We start from the raw sequence: 17,136 nt of genomic DNA, 5'->3' as shown, positions 1-17,136 counted from the left end.
GAAGCTGAAAACTGAGATAGAAGGGAAAACGGTGGAACAGGTTAACAGCTTCAGATATCTGGGAGAAGTGATTGAGAAGAAAGGAAGTCTGAATGAGGATATCAAGGCTACAGAAGGTGCTGCAGCCAAGTGGCATAGAGTGTCAGGGGTATTTTATGACAGTAGAATGCCAAAGAAGCTGAAAAGTAAGGTGTATAAAACGGTGTGACCAGTACTACTGTATGGTTCAGAAATATGGGCAGCAAAGGCAGAGCAGTTAAGGAAGCTAGGGGTGATGGAGACAAAGTACCTGAGATGGGTGGTAGGATGCACACTGCAGGATAGAAGAGGAAATGACATAAGAGCAGAAGCTGGAGTAGCTCCAATTGCAGAAAAGGTCAAAGAGAACAGCTTACAGTGATTTAGGCACATGTGCAGGAAATCAAAAGACAATCTGGTGAAGAAGATTTGGGACAGAAAGGCAGAAGGCAAGTGGGAATGAGGACATCCAACAAACAGGTAGATGGATTGTATGAGAGAAGACCTGTAACAGCCAGACATGAGTGTCAAAGAAGGTAGGTGAGTGGGGGAAAGGTGAGTTTGATGATGTTGACTTAATTCTGCTAGTAATCAAAATTCTGAAATGCAACACCTGGACTTAAATAAAAATAGCAGTGGAAAGTTTAACATTTAGACATAACACTCAATTAAATATTGCTTATAAAATACTATACCTTTGTCAGCAAATTTGTAGCACTTTTATTCAGTTCAGGGACTTCTCCTGGAACAAGTTTCTTTAACCACACCCAGTCACCCTGTTTAAAAATAGTATACAAGATTGAATTCAAGGCTGTCATTTACATTTGTTCTGATTTAAATTACCGCTAATCAGAGATAACCTCATACATGTACTTTGAAACTGCAATGTCTTGTATATATTTTGTGAAACCTATGTATCACTCTAACAGGCAAATGGGAGAAGGATACAATGTTCATAGGTTCATAGATTACTACTAGGCTAACTTCTCTTGTGGGCCATTTTAAGCTTAACCAATTACCCCATGGGAGAATCAAACCTTGCGTCTGTAAGGTAAACACCTTAGCCATTATGCTAACCTCCCACCATGGGGCTTTACTTTTGAAGTGTGATGTTGCCAGTTAGATTTACTCTGTCCTTTTACTCCTTATATTGCCAGAGATGCACAACCAAATTTATTAAGTCAGCATAAATACTACTGAATAAAATGCCACAAATAATAACATAGAGAAATACAATTAGAACTTGAAACCCTTTACTGTTATGTTTTACTACTACATTCTGCCTGTCAAGCTGAACCACCTTGAGCAAGGGAGAATACATGCATAACCTTGGAGTTAGATAAGAATTGCAGGGGCCCCAGGCCCCACATGAGGATGCACCACTTGGTTTGCAAAATACAAAGCTTTTGAAATAGCTGCCTTTTATAAATCTTGTTCAGGTAACTACAATGTGGTGTGCGTGACTCTGGTAAACATCTATAGGATGAAGTAAATCATACCAACTTAAAAAGAATTAAGACTGCAAGAATGCATGATAAAACAACATGAAGTTGTCTAAAAAAACAGTGGCACAATTAAGAATGAAATTGCAGATGCTAGTAGGCTAAATAAGCCTTTATAAAGTTTTATGAATTTGTGGAAGCATGTTTCAGAATTATTTTTTGATCATACAAGTGAAAAGAAAATAAAAAAGATGCACACACACAATGTCAACACACTTTTATATGTTTAACTAATAGTCAGAATTACATACTTTCTATGTACAAGACATTCTAAATAGCGTCTTTTGTACTTCAACTAACTGAATCAGAATGATATAAACCTTTCATCATTTCCTGGTTGACGCACTTGTGGCATGTCAAGCAGAGACACATTACCATCTTCCAAAGCAAACTCTTTGCTTTTATCCCTTACATGCCAAAACTCATTTTCCGGTCTTTCACCTTCTAGCCTCTTCCATACTGATATACTTTTAAGCTGGCATTATATGGCATGAGAGAATGAAGGATTCTGTCTGCTGAGAGCTGGGAAGAGTCCAGAATGTTATTCAACAGTAAAACAGTGAAACTGAAAATAATTAATAAAGAGCATTGTATAATTGCAGAAATTGTTACTTGCTAAACTGCATACTTTGGGATTTAATGTAGGGGATTAAGGTTCCAATCTGTTAATGAGCTACATTACGTAGTTCAGGGTACAGGAATTGATTTGTCCTACCTCAGTTTGCCTACTGTGTGACTCTGAACATGTCGTTTAACCAGACAGTACTCCCAGGTCACTAATAAAAAGGGACAAGTTTTGTCCAGTGGGTTTACCTGGTGAGCATCTGAGTAAAATAAGTAAATAAATGTAATTTTTCTTACACAATTCTTTTCTCAACATATTTTACTGATATAAGTACAGTACCCTTGATATAGCTTATTAGCTATGTTGCATTTTACTGTTGCAAGTGTAACAACACTGCAGTATCCCGGAGAAGCTCAAGAAGCCAAACATGTCACAGAAAGATGAGTCACCGTTTTTGTAGACTAAACACAAGAATTAAGTGCTATGGGAAGCGGTGGCCTTTTGCTGGTCTTAGGTTCATAGGTTCATACTAGGCTATCTGCCCTAGGGCATTTATAAGCCTAGCCAGAATGTGTTTGGCTTTCGCCACCCATTTTAAATTTATTTTGCTATGCCCTTTTTCGAGGTTAGTATACTGTGCCTCTATCTAACAGTGACACAGAAGTAAATTCGGGGTAAACCTACAATCTCCCATCCACTCATCAAGATTCCTCTTGAAGAGAGTCAATGAGGGACTCTGCCTAACCTGGACTGGGATTTTATTCTTATGAATCTGTCCCTCCAGCATGTCCTATTTATTTCAGTGCTGAGGTTCAAGTCTCGGATTTTCTGAGGTGCAGCATGTCCATTAATTCCGGGGGACATGGGCTTTTTCACGCCAGGCACAGATCTCCTCTGAACAGGTGGTATGCCACTGAGTAGAGCTGGAGTTTCTTTAACCGGCATCTGTTTGAGCCCTTTGATCCTCTTGGTGAGGTACTTTGGGGTCTTTCCAGTTGCTGCAGGTGTCTGGTAAGGTTCATCCGGCCTGATGAGGGATGAGTAAAGAGGCACGATGACCTCCCTGATCTAGATGTGAATCCCTTCATGATTAGGTGGGCTATATAAAATGTTTTTCTAACCACTTTGGCCACGTGGTTGTCAAATGAGAGTTTACTATCAACTTGGGTCCCCAGGTCCCTAATTACTTCTTCGCCAAAGGATGACTATACACTTTTGGCATTTTAGCTTGAGCCATGGCTCTGGCATCAGTGTCTGTTTCTATGAGGCCCTTGTAGTTTGCAGTCATCTCATTAACTTGGTCCGCCACAGTCCTTTCCCGTGCTTGGCCCCCCTCGAGAAATATATATACAACAAGAGAGGTCCCAGGACTGAGCCTTGTGGGACACCACTTGTAACTGGTTTGAGTCTGACATGGCTCCAGGAATTCTAACCATGTGGGTTCTGTCCTTGAGCCAGTTTGCAATCCATCTAGTGACATAGGGTTTATATTTAAGCTGGTGAGCTATATATAAATGCCCGGGGGGTATTATGTCGAAGCTTTTGCGAGGTCCAGGTAGGCTGTGTGGACCACCTTCCCTCGTCAATGGCCTTGGTGACTGTTTCAAAGAAATCAACCAGGTTTAAGAGGCAGGATCTGCCCTTAACAAAGCAGAACTGGGTAGGATCGAGTGTTTGTAGGGCCCCAATATCTTTATTTATGAGGTCCATGATGATCCTTTCCATAGCTTTGCAGACCAAGCTAGTCAGGCTTATGGGGCGATAGTTTCCAGGATCCGCGTTGGCACACCCTTTATGGAGAGGGACCACTGTTGCTGCACGCCCTCTTTGGGCACATATCCTGTAGTAAGGCTGAGATTATACAGTAGTTTTATGTTTGGGTTTAGCTCTTCTTTGAGTTCATGTAGGACACCATCTGGTCCCATTGATGCTGTGTTTTTGCTTTGGAGAGGGTGGCTCTTACCTGAGCATCTGAGATGTCAGGGGGCAGCACTCTGCTGGGATAGATATTTGCCCTTTGGTGAGGGAGGGGGAGAGTTTGCGCCTGAACCTGTCAGCTAGGATGTTGGCAATGTCTGTGGGTTCGTGTATTTTTGTCATTTTGGACTAATTCTGAGCATATCTGGGAATTACCACCCAGGTTCCTAACATAACTAAAGAAAGCCTTGTGATTATCCTTAGTGTCCTGTGCAATTTTTCTCTCAAGCTGGCCTTAGACAATTTTATGCCCGTAGTTTTTGCTAATACTGATCAGTGATGCCTTCCCTTTTGGGATTTTGCTTTATCATTTAGTAGCTTCCTCCTTCTATTGTATAGTTTGTTTATGGCTGGGGTCCACCAGACAGGACGTCTGCCTTTGGAGGATTGGGTCTTGGTTTTATTTGGGATCGATGATCCATGCATTCCTGAAGGTGTTCATAGAATCGGTCTGGGCTGTATTTTCCACAGGCCCGGGCTTTGAAGGATTCCACCTCAGTTTTGAGGAGTGTAAAATTTGCTTTAGAGAAGTTTTTCACTGTGGTTTAATATCCAGTGAGATTAGTTTATGGTCTGATCTTACCAGTGAGAGATACACTTCTGGTCTGGAGCATAGAGTCCCCATGTTGGTGATGATCAGGTCCAGTATGTTTTCCCTCTTGTGGGAGTGGTAACAAGTTGTTCCATAGCATTTGAGTTTATAAATTCTAGGAACCTTTTGTTGGAGCTAGAGTAATGCTCCCAGTATATGTTTAGGTAGTTGAAGTCGCCCAATATAATGGTGTTTGGAGAGACCTTCATATTTTCCAGTGTTCTCAGGAAGGTTCCTGGGTTTGGGAGGGTGGTCTGACCCACTGTTAGTTGCACATGGATAGTCTCTGATGGCCACCAACCTGGAGGTGTGGGTATCTTTGATGAATATTTGTGGTTCGGTCCAAGTTGGGGCTGAAAAGCATGGTATGAGGTATAACCTGGTAGTGCTGGGGAGCCCTGAACCAGGTTTCTGTTACTGCACAGATGTTCTCCATGCTAAGGAGAGTTTCGAGTGCATGCATCTTGAGGTTTAGACTTTGAGTAGCATTACTCTTAGTTTCTTATCCCTTGTGATACCTATGGAGGTGGGTTTGTCTTTTGAGCCTTGCCTAAAAAAGGCACTATGGGGCCAATATCCGAAAGCCCAGGGGTGACAGGTGCAGCATCGTGGCTTGTCGAGCATATCATCCCAAGCTGACAGGCATTGATCCCCTTTGAATGACACCAGTACTTAAGCCAATTGTTGAAATTGATCATCTTGTCTTCATATTGTGGCATCATTCTTGGTGAGGGTAAGATGCTACTCAAGGTCAACATGCTCAGAGAGCTCCTTTATGTCTCTTTTCATGTAGTCCAGGAGGTCATTCACACCAGCATGGACAATGACTGAGTCATATTGAGTGACCTGAGTGCTTGTGTTATGGACAGGCTGCTCACCGACCCTCTCCTTGTTCAGCCTGAGTGCGGACGTCAGTGTGCCTGACGATAGAGTCACCTATTACAAGTGTATCAGGTGTGTTGTTTAGTCTTAAGGGCTGTGACTGTTTGGCACACTGGCTTTGTGAGATGTGTTGCACGTGTTTTATTTTGGGGTAGCGGCTGCTTGGGTGCCTGCTTTGGAGGTCTCTGCTGCTTCGGCAGATCTTTATTTATGTTTTTGTGTGATTATGTGTTTGGTTTGCTGTCGTGGTAGGTCTATGTGAGACTGGAATTGTAGTGAGTATGGTTTCCTTCTCCTCCTGACTGGTTATGCCAGTACTGAGTTGAGAGAGCTTAGCCTCCAGTTTGGCTATATGGTTGCATCTCTCACATGTGTTGGAATTTGTTGGGAGGAGGAGAGGGTGGTCTGTGTACATGAGGCAGTTGTAACATTGCCTCAAGATTCCCAGATTCACCAGCTGGACCGAGGAGATTGACAACTGACCTTTGGACATGCTAGAATAATATTGGGAATTCCTTAATAATTGAAAGTAGTGCTTTTAATTTTTAGTGCTGACTTATATAATTGCTTTAGTGAGCAAGTGCCAGGTAACAAGTGCAATGTGTTACAGGTAACTTAAATGCAAAACGACAAACAGTAACTTTCTTTCAAGTGAAACAAGGAAATAAGTACAGTAAGCAATGCAGATATCACTAGTGCCAGGAAATAACAAGCAAACAAACAACAAGCATATAAACAAAGCTATATTCAGCAGGCCTGGATCTAGTCTATGCTACAGCAAACAAGGTGTACCAATTTCAGTAAGATACAGTTCAAATATTCAGGCACTATAAACCTTAACCAGAAATTCCCAGCTCAGAAGGGCAGAGTCCAGCCTCTTCTCCCACAAGAGTGCAGACCACAAACCTTCTTAATGTAAAATAACTGGCCTGAAGCCCAAGTGCCTAAACCAGAACTAATACACTTTAAGAATAACAGACAATGGGCTCTCAATCAGCAGTTCCCAACTTAGAAGGATGAAAGCTACCTGTCCTGCCACCACAGTGCATGCCACAAACCTTCCTAATGTAAAACAACTGGTCTGAAGCCCAAGTGCTTAATCCAAAAGACTTAGAATGACAGCTAAACTTTAATCAAGTTACTACCAAGCAGTAATAAATACAATTGAATACTTTAGAGAATGCCTGGATTAGTGCTCAAGTTACACAAACAAAGCTAGATCCAGCAGGCCCGAATCCAGTCTATGCCACAGCAAACAGAAGCAGTTCAGATATGCATGCACTATAAGCCTTCAATCAGAAATTCCCAGCTCAGAAGGGCAGAGTCCAGCCTCTCCTCCCACAAGAGTGCAGACCACGAACCCTCTTAATGTAAAATAACTGGCCTGAAAGCCTAAGTGCTTAAACCAGAATTAATACACTTTTAGAATAACAGACACTGACCCCTCAATCAGCAGTTCCCAACCTAGAAGGATGTAAGCTACCTGTTCTGCCACTACAGTGCAGACCACAAACCCTCTCAGTGCAAAACAACTGGTCCGAAGCCCAAGTGTTTAAACCAGAAGGCTTAGAATGAGTTACACCAAGCAGTAATAAATACAATTGAGTACTTTTAAGATGATGCAAAAGTAAAAAAAAGTAGGTAGAAACACAAGTACAGTAAAAGCAGATTAAATTTTTTTTTTTTTTTTTTCTGAACAAGTGCTGAGATCAAAGAAACAGATTTGAGTGCTGAAACTAGAAAACTGGCTAGTTATAGGGAAAAAAACTAAGCTAGAAGGCTTCCCTCCAACACAGAAGGGCCTGGGGGCTCAAAAGCCTACAAATAGTCTATACCACTTAACAGGAAAGGCAGGAAACAAGCTTACATTTTTTTTTTTTCTGTTTCCCAGATGCTCTCTTTGTACACAGTAGGAGTGCCTGAAATCAGAATATGATCTCACTGCACTCAGTTGAGTGAGCAAATGAGATGGGCCCAGAAGGAGTATCCAAACACAAATTTACAAGAGGGGCGGGCAGCTGCAAGGCCACTAAGATTAACACCAAAACAAAAACAGGGAAGGTGGGTGGGACAAACTGAAGAGCAGAGTGAAAACTTCCAGTTCAGCTAAATATTCTTTCCACACAGTTAAAATCAATTTAAATACTGTGTTTTTTTGAAAAAAAAAGCAGATAAAGGTACTTAAATTCTCTTATACGTCCAGTTGAATATAGCAAGTTGTTAGCCAAAGCTGAGGTTTTTAAGCAGAAAATATTTCACACTGTACCACTTAAATAGGCAAGGACAGGAAATCAAAGAATGTGACTATCCCCACACCTGTAATTACTAGCAAATAACAAAATTCAGCAAACACTGACTAACTACCAGTTCAGCTAATATTCCTTCCACACTGAAGAGCAGAGTGAAAACTTCCAGTTCAGCTAAATATTCTTTCCACACAGTTAAAATAAATTTAAATACTGTATTTTTTTGGGGGAAAAAAGCAGATAAAGGTACTTAAATTCTCTTATACGTCCAGTTGAATATATCCAAAGCTGAGGTTTTTAAGCAGAAAATATTTCACACTGTACCACTTAAATAGGCAAGGACAGGAAATCAAAGAATGTGACTACCCCCACACCTGTAATTACTAGCAAATAACAAAATTCAGCAAACACTGACTAACTACCAGTTCAGCTAATATTTCTTCCACACTGAAGAGCAGAGTGAAAACTTCCAGTTCAGCTAAATATTCTTTCCACACAGTTAAAATCAATTTAAATACTGTATTTTTTAGAAAAAAAAGCAGATAAAGTTACTTAAATTCTCTTATACGTCCAGTTGAATATATCCAAAGCTGAGGTTTTTAAGCAGAAAATATTTCACACTGTACCACTTAAATAGGCAAGGACAGGAAATCAAAGAATGTGACTACCCCCACACCTGTAATTACTAGCAAATAACAAAATTCAGCAAACACTGACTAACTACCAGTTCAGCTAATATTTCTTCCACACTGAAGAGCAGAGTGAAAACTTCCAGTTCAGCTAAATATTCTTTCCACACAGTTAAAATCAATTTAAATACTGTATTTTTGAAAAAAGCAGATAAAGGTACTTAAATTCTCTTATACGTCCAGTTGAATATAGCAAGTTGTTAGCCGGCCAAAGCTGAGGTTTTTAAGCAGAAAATATTTCACACTGTACCACTTAAATAGGCAAGGACAGGATACAAATGCTTTAGGAGTTTTTTCCAATAGCTTCCTGGAAGTCTTTTTTATCATAGAATAATTTTGCACTCATATAATTATTTGGCTAAAAATGTGGCAGTTATTGACTGCTTTGGTGAACCAGAAAGAGGACTGCATACGTAATGCATGCTGAAATATTCCTACAGCTATTGACTTGTTGCTGAACAGCGACTTAGAAAATAATTTGGACCCCATTTTAAAACTGTACAGCACTCTTTGGCAGCACTTTTTTCTTCTGATGTGATTAAATGATTAACTTCCTACAATAGTTTGCAAAATAAACAATTTTCTTTAAAAAGACATACAACCCGAAGAGTGTCATTTCTGTTAACAAAAAACATATCGTTTAAATTAGTGCCCCTAGCGAACTGTGTATATTTCTGTCCTACGCTTTTTGTACAACCATTAATTGTATACTTTGTCAAATTGAAAAAAAATCATACAGACATGCTATTACCCATTGCAAAAACAGAAGATATCCTACTCGATAAACAAATCTGAATGAAAATGTTTGCCTGGTATCAGAATGCTTTAGACATGAAAACATAAGGCATCTTGTTTTTATCATTATAGGGGTAAGAAATGACATAGTGTGAGAAGTAGTAAGAAGTCTTGCAGTTAGCATGGACTATTAAGTCTATGAGTTGTTAATGAGCTGTTTCCTGTGGTACAGGGTGTGATTCCCTAAATCATTTACCTACTGTGCGACACTGAGCAGAAGGAAGTTTTGTGGTCTACACTCTTGTGGCAAGAGAGGTAGCTTGCACCCTTCTGAGTTGGGAATTGCTCGTTGAAGGCTTATTGTGTCTATTATTCTAAAAGTGTATAACTTCTGGTTTTAGCGCTTTGGCTCCAGGCCAATTTTTTTACACTAAGAAGGATTGTCATCTACACTCTTGTGAGAGGAGAAGGTAGCCTCAGCCCTTCTGAGCTGTGAAGTGCTGCTGAAGGCTTATTGTGCCTGTTATTCCAACTGCATTTGTTCTGGTTTAAATACTTGAGTTCCAAACCAGTTGTTTTACATTAAAAAGGTTTGTGGTCCACACTGTTGTGGCATTACTGTCTAGACAGATTTTTTTAACTACTAGAGTATCTAGTTTGTGCATAGCTGAGCATTCCTGGTCAAGTTCCTTGTGTTATTGATCTTTTCAATATTTAAATTTTACTTACTCTTCCCTAGTAGTGCAGTAGCCATGGATATACACTTTCTGACTCTTTCTGTGGCCAGTCTGGTTGAGATGGGTATTCTGAGGCATTCCAGCAATTGCCTCAGGTACACTAACAACCCATGTATTCTTAATGATACAGATAAAATATGCGAGAGGTGTAAATAAACGTTAATGTTGGGGCAAAACTCTTTCATACAACCAAAACTAATCCTATAGAAGTTGTCAGTGTCTACTGCACAGGGTAAAGACCCTACACATAAAACTTCTTATGCTGAGATACTTACAGGTAACCTTATTAAACGCTAAGACCTTCTGTACAGTACAATAAAAGAAAGGGTCTTCAGCCATCATGTAAATACTCCGTTAAAACACCACCCACGGCTACACATAGTAACACTGTATCCAAAGCCTCTACTGCTACACCCTTGAAGCAAACTAGCACACAGCCAAATTTCCTGGTCATTGGTGATTCTATAGTGAGCCACACTGATGTCCTCCTCACCAGACTGATAAGGAGAGAGACACGGTTAGCTTTTTCCAGGGCTAGGATCTGTCAAGTCACACAGCCACTCAGGACATTAAATTCTGTCATAGTCCATGTGGGTGTAAATAACCTGAGACATACCTCCCTTGACTATATGAAGCAATACATGATTAAGCTTGCTGATTATGTGTCTCAGGCACATATGAGCCTGGCACTAAGCGGCATACTACCTTCTGCAAGGATGATGCCATATTATAAACAGAAAACGATTGATTTTAACAATATTTGATGGCCATGGTTGACAGACCACACTGCTTTGCAGGGATGGTTTGCACTTATAGTCCTAGGCTTTCAGATATTGCCAACTACCTTTGCCACCCCACTAGTGCCTTTTTTAGGCAATGCCAAACTGATAAACCTTCTAACTTAACTGAACCTATGAAGGAATATGTGAAGATAGTACTGCTCAATGCTAGAAGTCTTAACACGAAACTCCACTCTCGGGAAGCCTTCCTCTCCCTGGAGAGTGTAGACATATGTGTAGTAATGGAGACATGGTTTAAAGTCACTGAGAGTACCCCAGAAGTGCAAGATTATAATGCCTTTCACACCTTTAGACCAGCTACTACACAGGAGGGAACTAAAAAAGCTCAGTCTATATTAAAACCAACCTCATATCCAGACTGGTTAAGGTGTATGACCCACTAGAACTCATACATACATCTCGCCATAAACAGAGTCTCAAACCATATCCTTGCAACCTACACATCCCTCTCCATGTCCCAGAAAACCCATACTACCTACCTCAATGTACTAGAGTCTCTCACCATTCAACCCAATCCGATACTCATGGGGGATCTCAACTACCCCTCTATAGATTGGGAATCCTACACCACTTCTAATGCACAAGACCATCAATTCCTAAACTTTGTTAATAACATCCTGGAGCAGTTGGGACATTCTCCTACCAGGGGTACAAACATCCTTGAACCCATGAACATGGGAGCAGCCAATGTTCCTCACTCAATGTAATGTCTTTGCCCGTCACATCTGACCATAAGGCAGTATTACTTGAAATGAAAATTAAATCTGGGGATCCAGTGAAACCAAAAAGCTTTAGGAACTATTCCAAGGCTAACCTCTCTCCACTAAGCGACACCTCAGCTAAATTCCAAGCACACCCCCCAAACCAAGTAAACACCATAGCATGTGCTGAGCTATTGACAAAATTTCTGTACAGCCATATTGAGTGAGCGATGCCTCGTATTAAGAATAAGACAAACCCAAAAGTCAAGCTACCCTGGTGGAATCACAATATCAATTGACTATAGAACAAAAGAAAAAAATCTTGGCCAGGTGTAGGAAGAACAAAGCTATACACACTAAGCCCCTTGAGCAAACAAAACAGGCAGCTAAGAGGGTTAATTAATACTTCAAAGGCTAAATCTGAAGAAAAAATAGCTTCTCAGGCAAAGGACAACCACAAAGCTTTCTACAGCTATGTCCATAACTTCTCTCTTCTCTATGAACCTCAAGGGAAATATGTAAAAATGTGCAGAACGTATTGTGGCATCACTCACACTGAACTGGAGGCTGTTGCCAACCTTTTACCTAACAGGTTCAGCTCAAATTTCTTCCCCACTCCCCCGATAGTTCAAAGGAAAAAACGCATACCGCAATCCCCCCAACCATTACTAGGGAACAGGTCATCAATGCACTTTCCAAGGCCAAAATCACTGCATCAATGGGCCCTGATATCATCCCAGGATGCTTAATAAATAGCATGAAACATGCCCTCTCTGTTCACTTGAATCACTTTTCAGCTGGAATCTACAGTCAGGTTTTGTGCCCAAGGAATGGAAGATGGCTACAGTCAATCCCTTGCACAAAGGAGGTCCGACCACTGATCCGGGTAACTACATATATACATACATACATACATACATACATACATACATACATACATACATACAAATGTTTCAAGTACTGGCATTAAAGCCCTTCTAGCTTGCCAATATGCCAAAACACTTGTTCCCATAATAAATGTCCAGGCTGTTCTTAAAAATATCTAAACTAGTACTTGCTTTAATGTATTTGGTAGTCTGTTCCAAGCATCAACTACTCTGTCAGAGAACCAATTAGTACACTTCTCATTCCTACAGAATCTTCTACATAGGTTATCTGATGATTCTCTAGTACTTTTTGATAACCCCAAACATTCCCAGAGGTAGTTGTCACTAAATGCCCTATATACCTGAATAAGATCTCCTCTTAAATATCTGTAAGAGACACTGTACAAGTTCAGATATTTTAGTCTTTCATAATAACTTAGATTTTCACATCCATGGATGCCCTTAGTATATTTCCGCTGTACTCTTTCCAGTTTATTCATGCTTGTTTTCCTATAGGGTTTCCATATTGTTATTCCATACTCAAGTTTGGGTCTATTCTAACTAACAAACAATTACTTCATTATGTTTGATTTCCTAGACTTTATAAATCTTTTTATACAACATATAGTTCTATAACTATCATTAGCCAATTGGTTGATATGATTAGAAAAACTCATAGCTGAATCTATCCATATACCCAGGTCCTTAAATGAGTCTACAGTTTCAATCACTGTGTGCTGTATTAAATATTTACCTTTCAGTTTATGTCTCCCAAATCTCATATGCTTAGTTTTTGATGTATTTATCAACATATTATTCTCCTACAGGCCCATAAGTCTTACCAGCCTCATATGTAAGGCTATGGAAAGAATCATCATGGACATCATACACGAGGACACAGATAATGAGCAAATGTTAGACCCATCACAATTTGGCTTTTGTTAAAGGAAAGTCATGCCTATTAAATATGATGGACTTTTTTGAGAGGGTCAGAAAAGCAGTAGATGAAGGCAATACAGGGCACACAGATTACCTTGACCTGGCCATGGCTTTTGATACAATACCCCACTCAGGCATTATAGACAAGCTCACTAATTTAGGGATAAACCCTTTTATCACCTGTTGGATAGCCAGCTGGCTCACTGATAGAACCCATGAGGTCAAAATAGGTGAAGCCACCTCCACCAAGAGGCCAGTCACTAGTAGAGCCTACCAGGGCTGAGTAATAGGCCCACAACTTTTTGGCATCTATTTCTCTGAAATGGAAGCAAATGCTGAAGGTTTATGGCTGACTAAGTTTGCAAGCAGTGGTTTATCACTAACTCCCTGCAACTCCCCTGCAGACACTAGCATTCTTTAAGGTCTATATCTGACTAACAAATGGTGTCAAAGCCATGATCTTAAACTCAATGCTAGGAAATGCATAATTGTACCCTTTGGAAAGTTAACCATCCTAGCTAATTACCATGTTGATAATATACCCTTAGAGTCAACTTAGTGGGAAGGGTAAACAATAGCCTTACTTTTGACCATCATGTGGCCACAGTGGTGAGGAAATCCTTTTATGTTGTGCAACTTATAAGTAAGGGCATGGCATCTAGGTCCAGAGAGGTCATTATCCCTCTATACTCTGCCCTTATCAGACCAATCATAGAGTACAATGGTCCCTTCAGTATGTACCTGACGAGGGATATGCAGCAACTAGAGCAACCTCAGTGGTTCCTTACAAAAAGAATACAAGGCATAACAGGCTTGCCTTAAAGCCCTTTCCCTCTACTCAGTCTCCTATATTTTGCTGACGGGTGATCTATGCCTGGCTTACAAGGCGTACATAAACCCCACACTTATGAATCTCCTACATATTCATAAGTCAAACAGTGCCAGAAATACACAGTCTAGGGACCAAAATTTTGTCTGTGGCTTCGTAGGTTAGTCCTTTTATTGATATCCTGTAGTTGCTGATGACAGCATATTACAGTACTTCTTTACATTACAATTTCAGGACATTATTCATAGGTTAGTACTAGGTTAATTGCCCTTATGGGCTAGTTTAAGCCTAGCCAATTACCCAATTACCCGATGTAAGAATCAAACCCTGCACCTTGTGTCTGTAAGGTAAACACCTTAACCATTATGCCAACCTCCCATTACACAGAATTAAACAGAAACAGAATATGCTGGAGTGACAGATATGTCTCCCAGAGAATGCCCCTCCTATGGAAAAGACTTCCCATATTTGTGAAGCGCAGTTTGTCTATTGCCCTTTTAAGCACAACCTAGACCAGTGGATAGGAAATAGGAAATTTACACCAGGCCTGGAACCCATGTCCCTTATGGCTTATAAATGCATGGCTCTCAATGTCCTAGTTGGATATAGGACAATATCATTCTTTCAGAAAAACTTGGCTAAGCTTAGAAAGGCTCCTGCTTTGTTAGTCTAGTAAGAATTATGGATCTATGAATCTAAGTCACTTAACCATATGGTGCTTTAGGGCAACTGAAATTTTGGTTTAAGGTTCCCTCTAGTTTCCTTGACTGCATGCCTAGTAACTAGTTATGGACTTAAATGATGTTAAGGAACTTTGCAGAACTGAATGCAATTCTTTACGGCTAAGGAGTCCATAACCCACTAACACTTTCATATCACTATTCAATGCCATTGAGATTGTGATTTTCAACATAAGATTCTATTATTTGTTCAGTAAAAAAACTAGAGTTATTTAGTAGTTACACAATTAGGCATGTGTGAGGCTTCAATTGCATGAGTGTAAAGGTGATGATTTTATAACCTTTGATACTTTGTGTTATATAAGTATAGAGATGATCACTTTACAAGCATGATACAGGGCTAACATCATGTGGACTTTGTTCAGGACAGGATTAGCTACCTGTTTTAGTAGAATCCTTGCAGAACTTTGAGTTAATTAAGTCTTCCACTTACTCTCAAGGTTTTGAAATCATAGTGTAAGCTTATTTAAAGAGCGAAGGTACAGAGGGTTCATCACCTGTAAAAATGTTTATTTAATTGTCTGAGGTTGATGTTCCCATGTAGTAGCTGGGCAGTGTTGGGAATTGTTTGTGCTTGCATTTGTACTTGAAGTTGACCTTTGTTGGTGTAAGTTTTAGTTATTCATTCATGCTTTAACTATTTATTATCCTTTGTTAACCAGGTTTGTCCCACTAGGTTAGTGGCCTCTTTTTAGGGTCGACCTGAGGTGGTATTTACACTACCAGGGGAAATTTAGCCAGAGCACTGATGAACTCTTTTCTATAGGTGCTGTGGAATCTTTCACATCCAATCGAACTACCAACAACTCAAAGCAGATGGGACCTCAATTTAACACCTCATCCAAAGGATGACACATTCAGGCATGCAGCACCTCCCTTATGTGGCACCGCAGTGTCAGCAATCCATCTACCTTGTGAGATCTTATCCTAGTGGCACTTAGTTACTCCATATCCATTTTACCATTGTTGTGTAATGTGGTATTTTGGTAGACAGTTGTAGAATATGATTTCATATTTTTGAAAATAAAAGATCTATTTATTATAAAAGATGATCACATTTTGGGGTTACATTGGATCTATTGTGAAGCAGTAGAAAATCTGTATGTTAGTCTTGGATTCTTTGAGGATCACATAACACTTCAAAAAGAAAATCATAGGCTGCAACCCAATTAAAAATTGACCCTGGCATATTGCAGCCCTTCCATCCAGCCACATCTAAAAGTTTCTGTCACATGGGAACATCAACCTCAGATTACATACAGGAGGAACTGTAACCCCTAAGTGACTTTAAAAGTATCTCACAATGAGCCATTTCAAAAGGTGCAAAGAGATCAAGCAGGAACAAATGTGAAAATGCTGATCTGTTGTTACCAGAAGATAGTTTTACACCTTCTGAATCTGATGGCAGTGCTATGAGAAGACTGAGATCTGGACCACAAGGATCAGAGAAATCATGAACCTGAAGGAAGGATTCAGACTGTGCATAACATGTCTCGTTGATAACCATCCTGTTAAATGGGAGGTGTGAAAGTGACTGAAAATATCTGAATTCAAAGATGGTTCCCCAAGAAAAGAGATAAACAAAGCCTTTTCATAGCGGATGGAAGCATTTCATTTCTCAGAGAAGATCCATCAACTTCACAAGAAACTGAAGGCAGGACTTCAGTGACAGATAATAATCAGACAACTAGTGCAGGGATCCAGACCACATGATGTATGGGGCACAACTGTAGTCTAGGACAGGAGTTCTGAGTAATCAGATAGTCAACATTTGCTGCAATATAGATACACTGATACAAAAATGAAGCACTTCAGTGTTCCCAGGCATTTCCATTTGACTGGAAAGAGATGCTGCATTGCACAACTGATCCAATACTCAAAATAGCCCGGCTGACCATTTTGCCACATCTGATGTCAGCACAGACAAAGAGATTGAGGTTGCGGAGTGGTAATTACCATAATGTTCATGTACTCTAAATCTGTCACCATAGAGGATAAACTGTACCTGTGTCCACTGGAAGTTGGCAGTTTAAGTTGGAACCATAATTGATACTATATCTAAGAGATGAGGCATACATAAATGTTGCAAACATACCAAGGACCACCATCCGAGAACCATTTCGGTCAATTATGTTCTTCTCAGAATTGTTAATGCTGTGGTCCAGCAGGAGATATGGGAAGACAGATATAATGAATTATTATAATTCCTGAACTCCATCATCTTAATATTGGATAGACAATGAAAAGAAAACTCCAAGACAAAATGAACTAGGTGATGGTCAGACCAAGAGACCAGTTCTTCAGCAGGTCTGAATTAA

At 40.0% G+C, this 17,136-nt stretch overlaps 1 protein-coding gene across 1 annotated transcript in view; it reads right to left on the bottom strand.

The window, feature by feature from the left end:
- The window catches only part of LOC122803256 (retinal guanylyl cyclase 2-like), a 665,947-nt gene that overhangs the window by 339,573 nt on the left and 309,238 nt on the right, over positions 1–17,136 (bottom strand). Inside the window, exon 7 of the mRNA XM_044072849.1 lies at positions 714–794. Coding sequence (XP_043928784.1) covers positions 714–794 — 81 coding nt within the window. The remainder of the gene's footprint in view (positions 1–713; positions 795–17,136) is intronic.

This window comes from Protopterus annectens, chromosome 5.part1 (genome assembly GCF_019279795.1).
Source record: "Protopterus annectens isolate FY-2018-M chromosome 5.part1, PAN1.0, whole genome shotgun sequence".
Lineage (NCBI taxonomy): Eukaryota > Metazoa > Chordata > Ceratodontiformes > Protopteridae > Protopterus > Protopterus annectens.
Note: the sequence above shows the minus strand (reverse complement) of the source record. Positions and strands in the feature narration are given on the sequence as shown.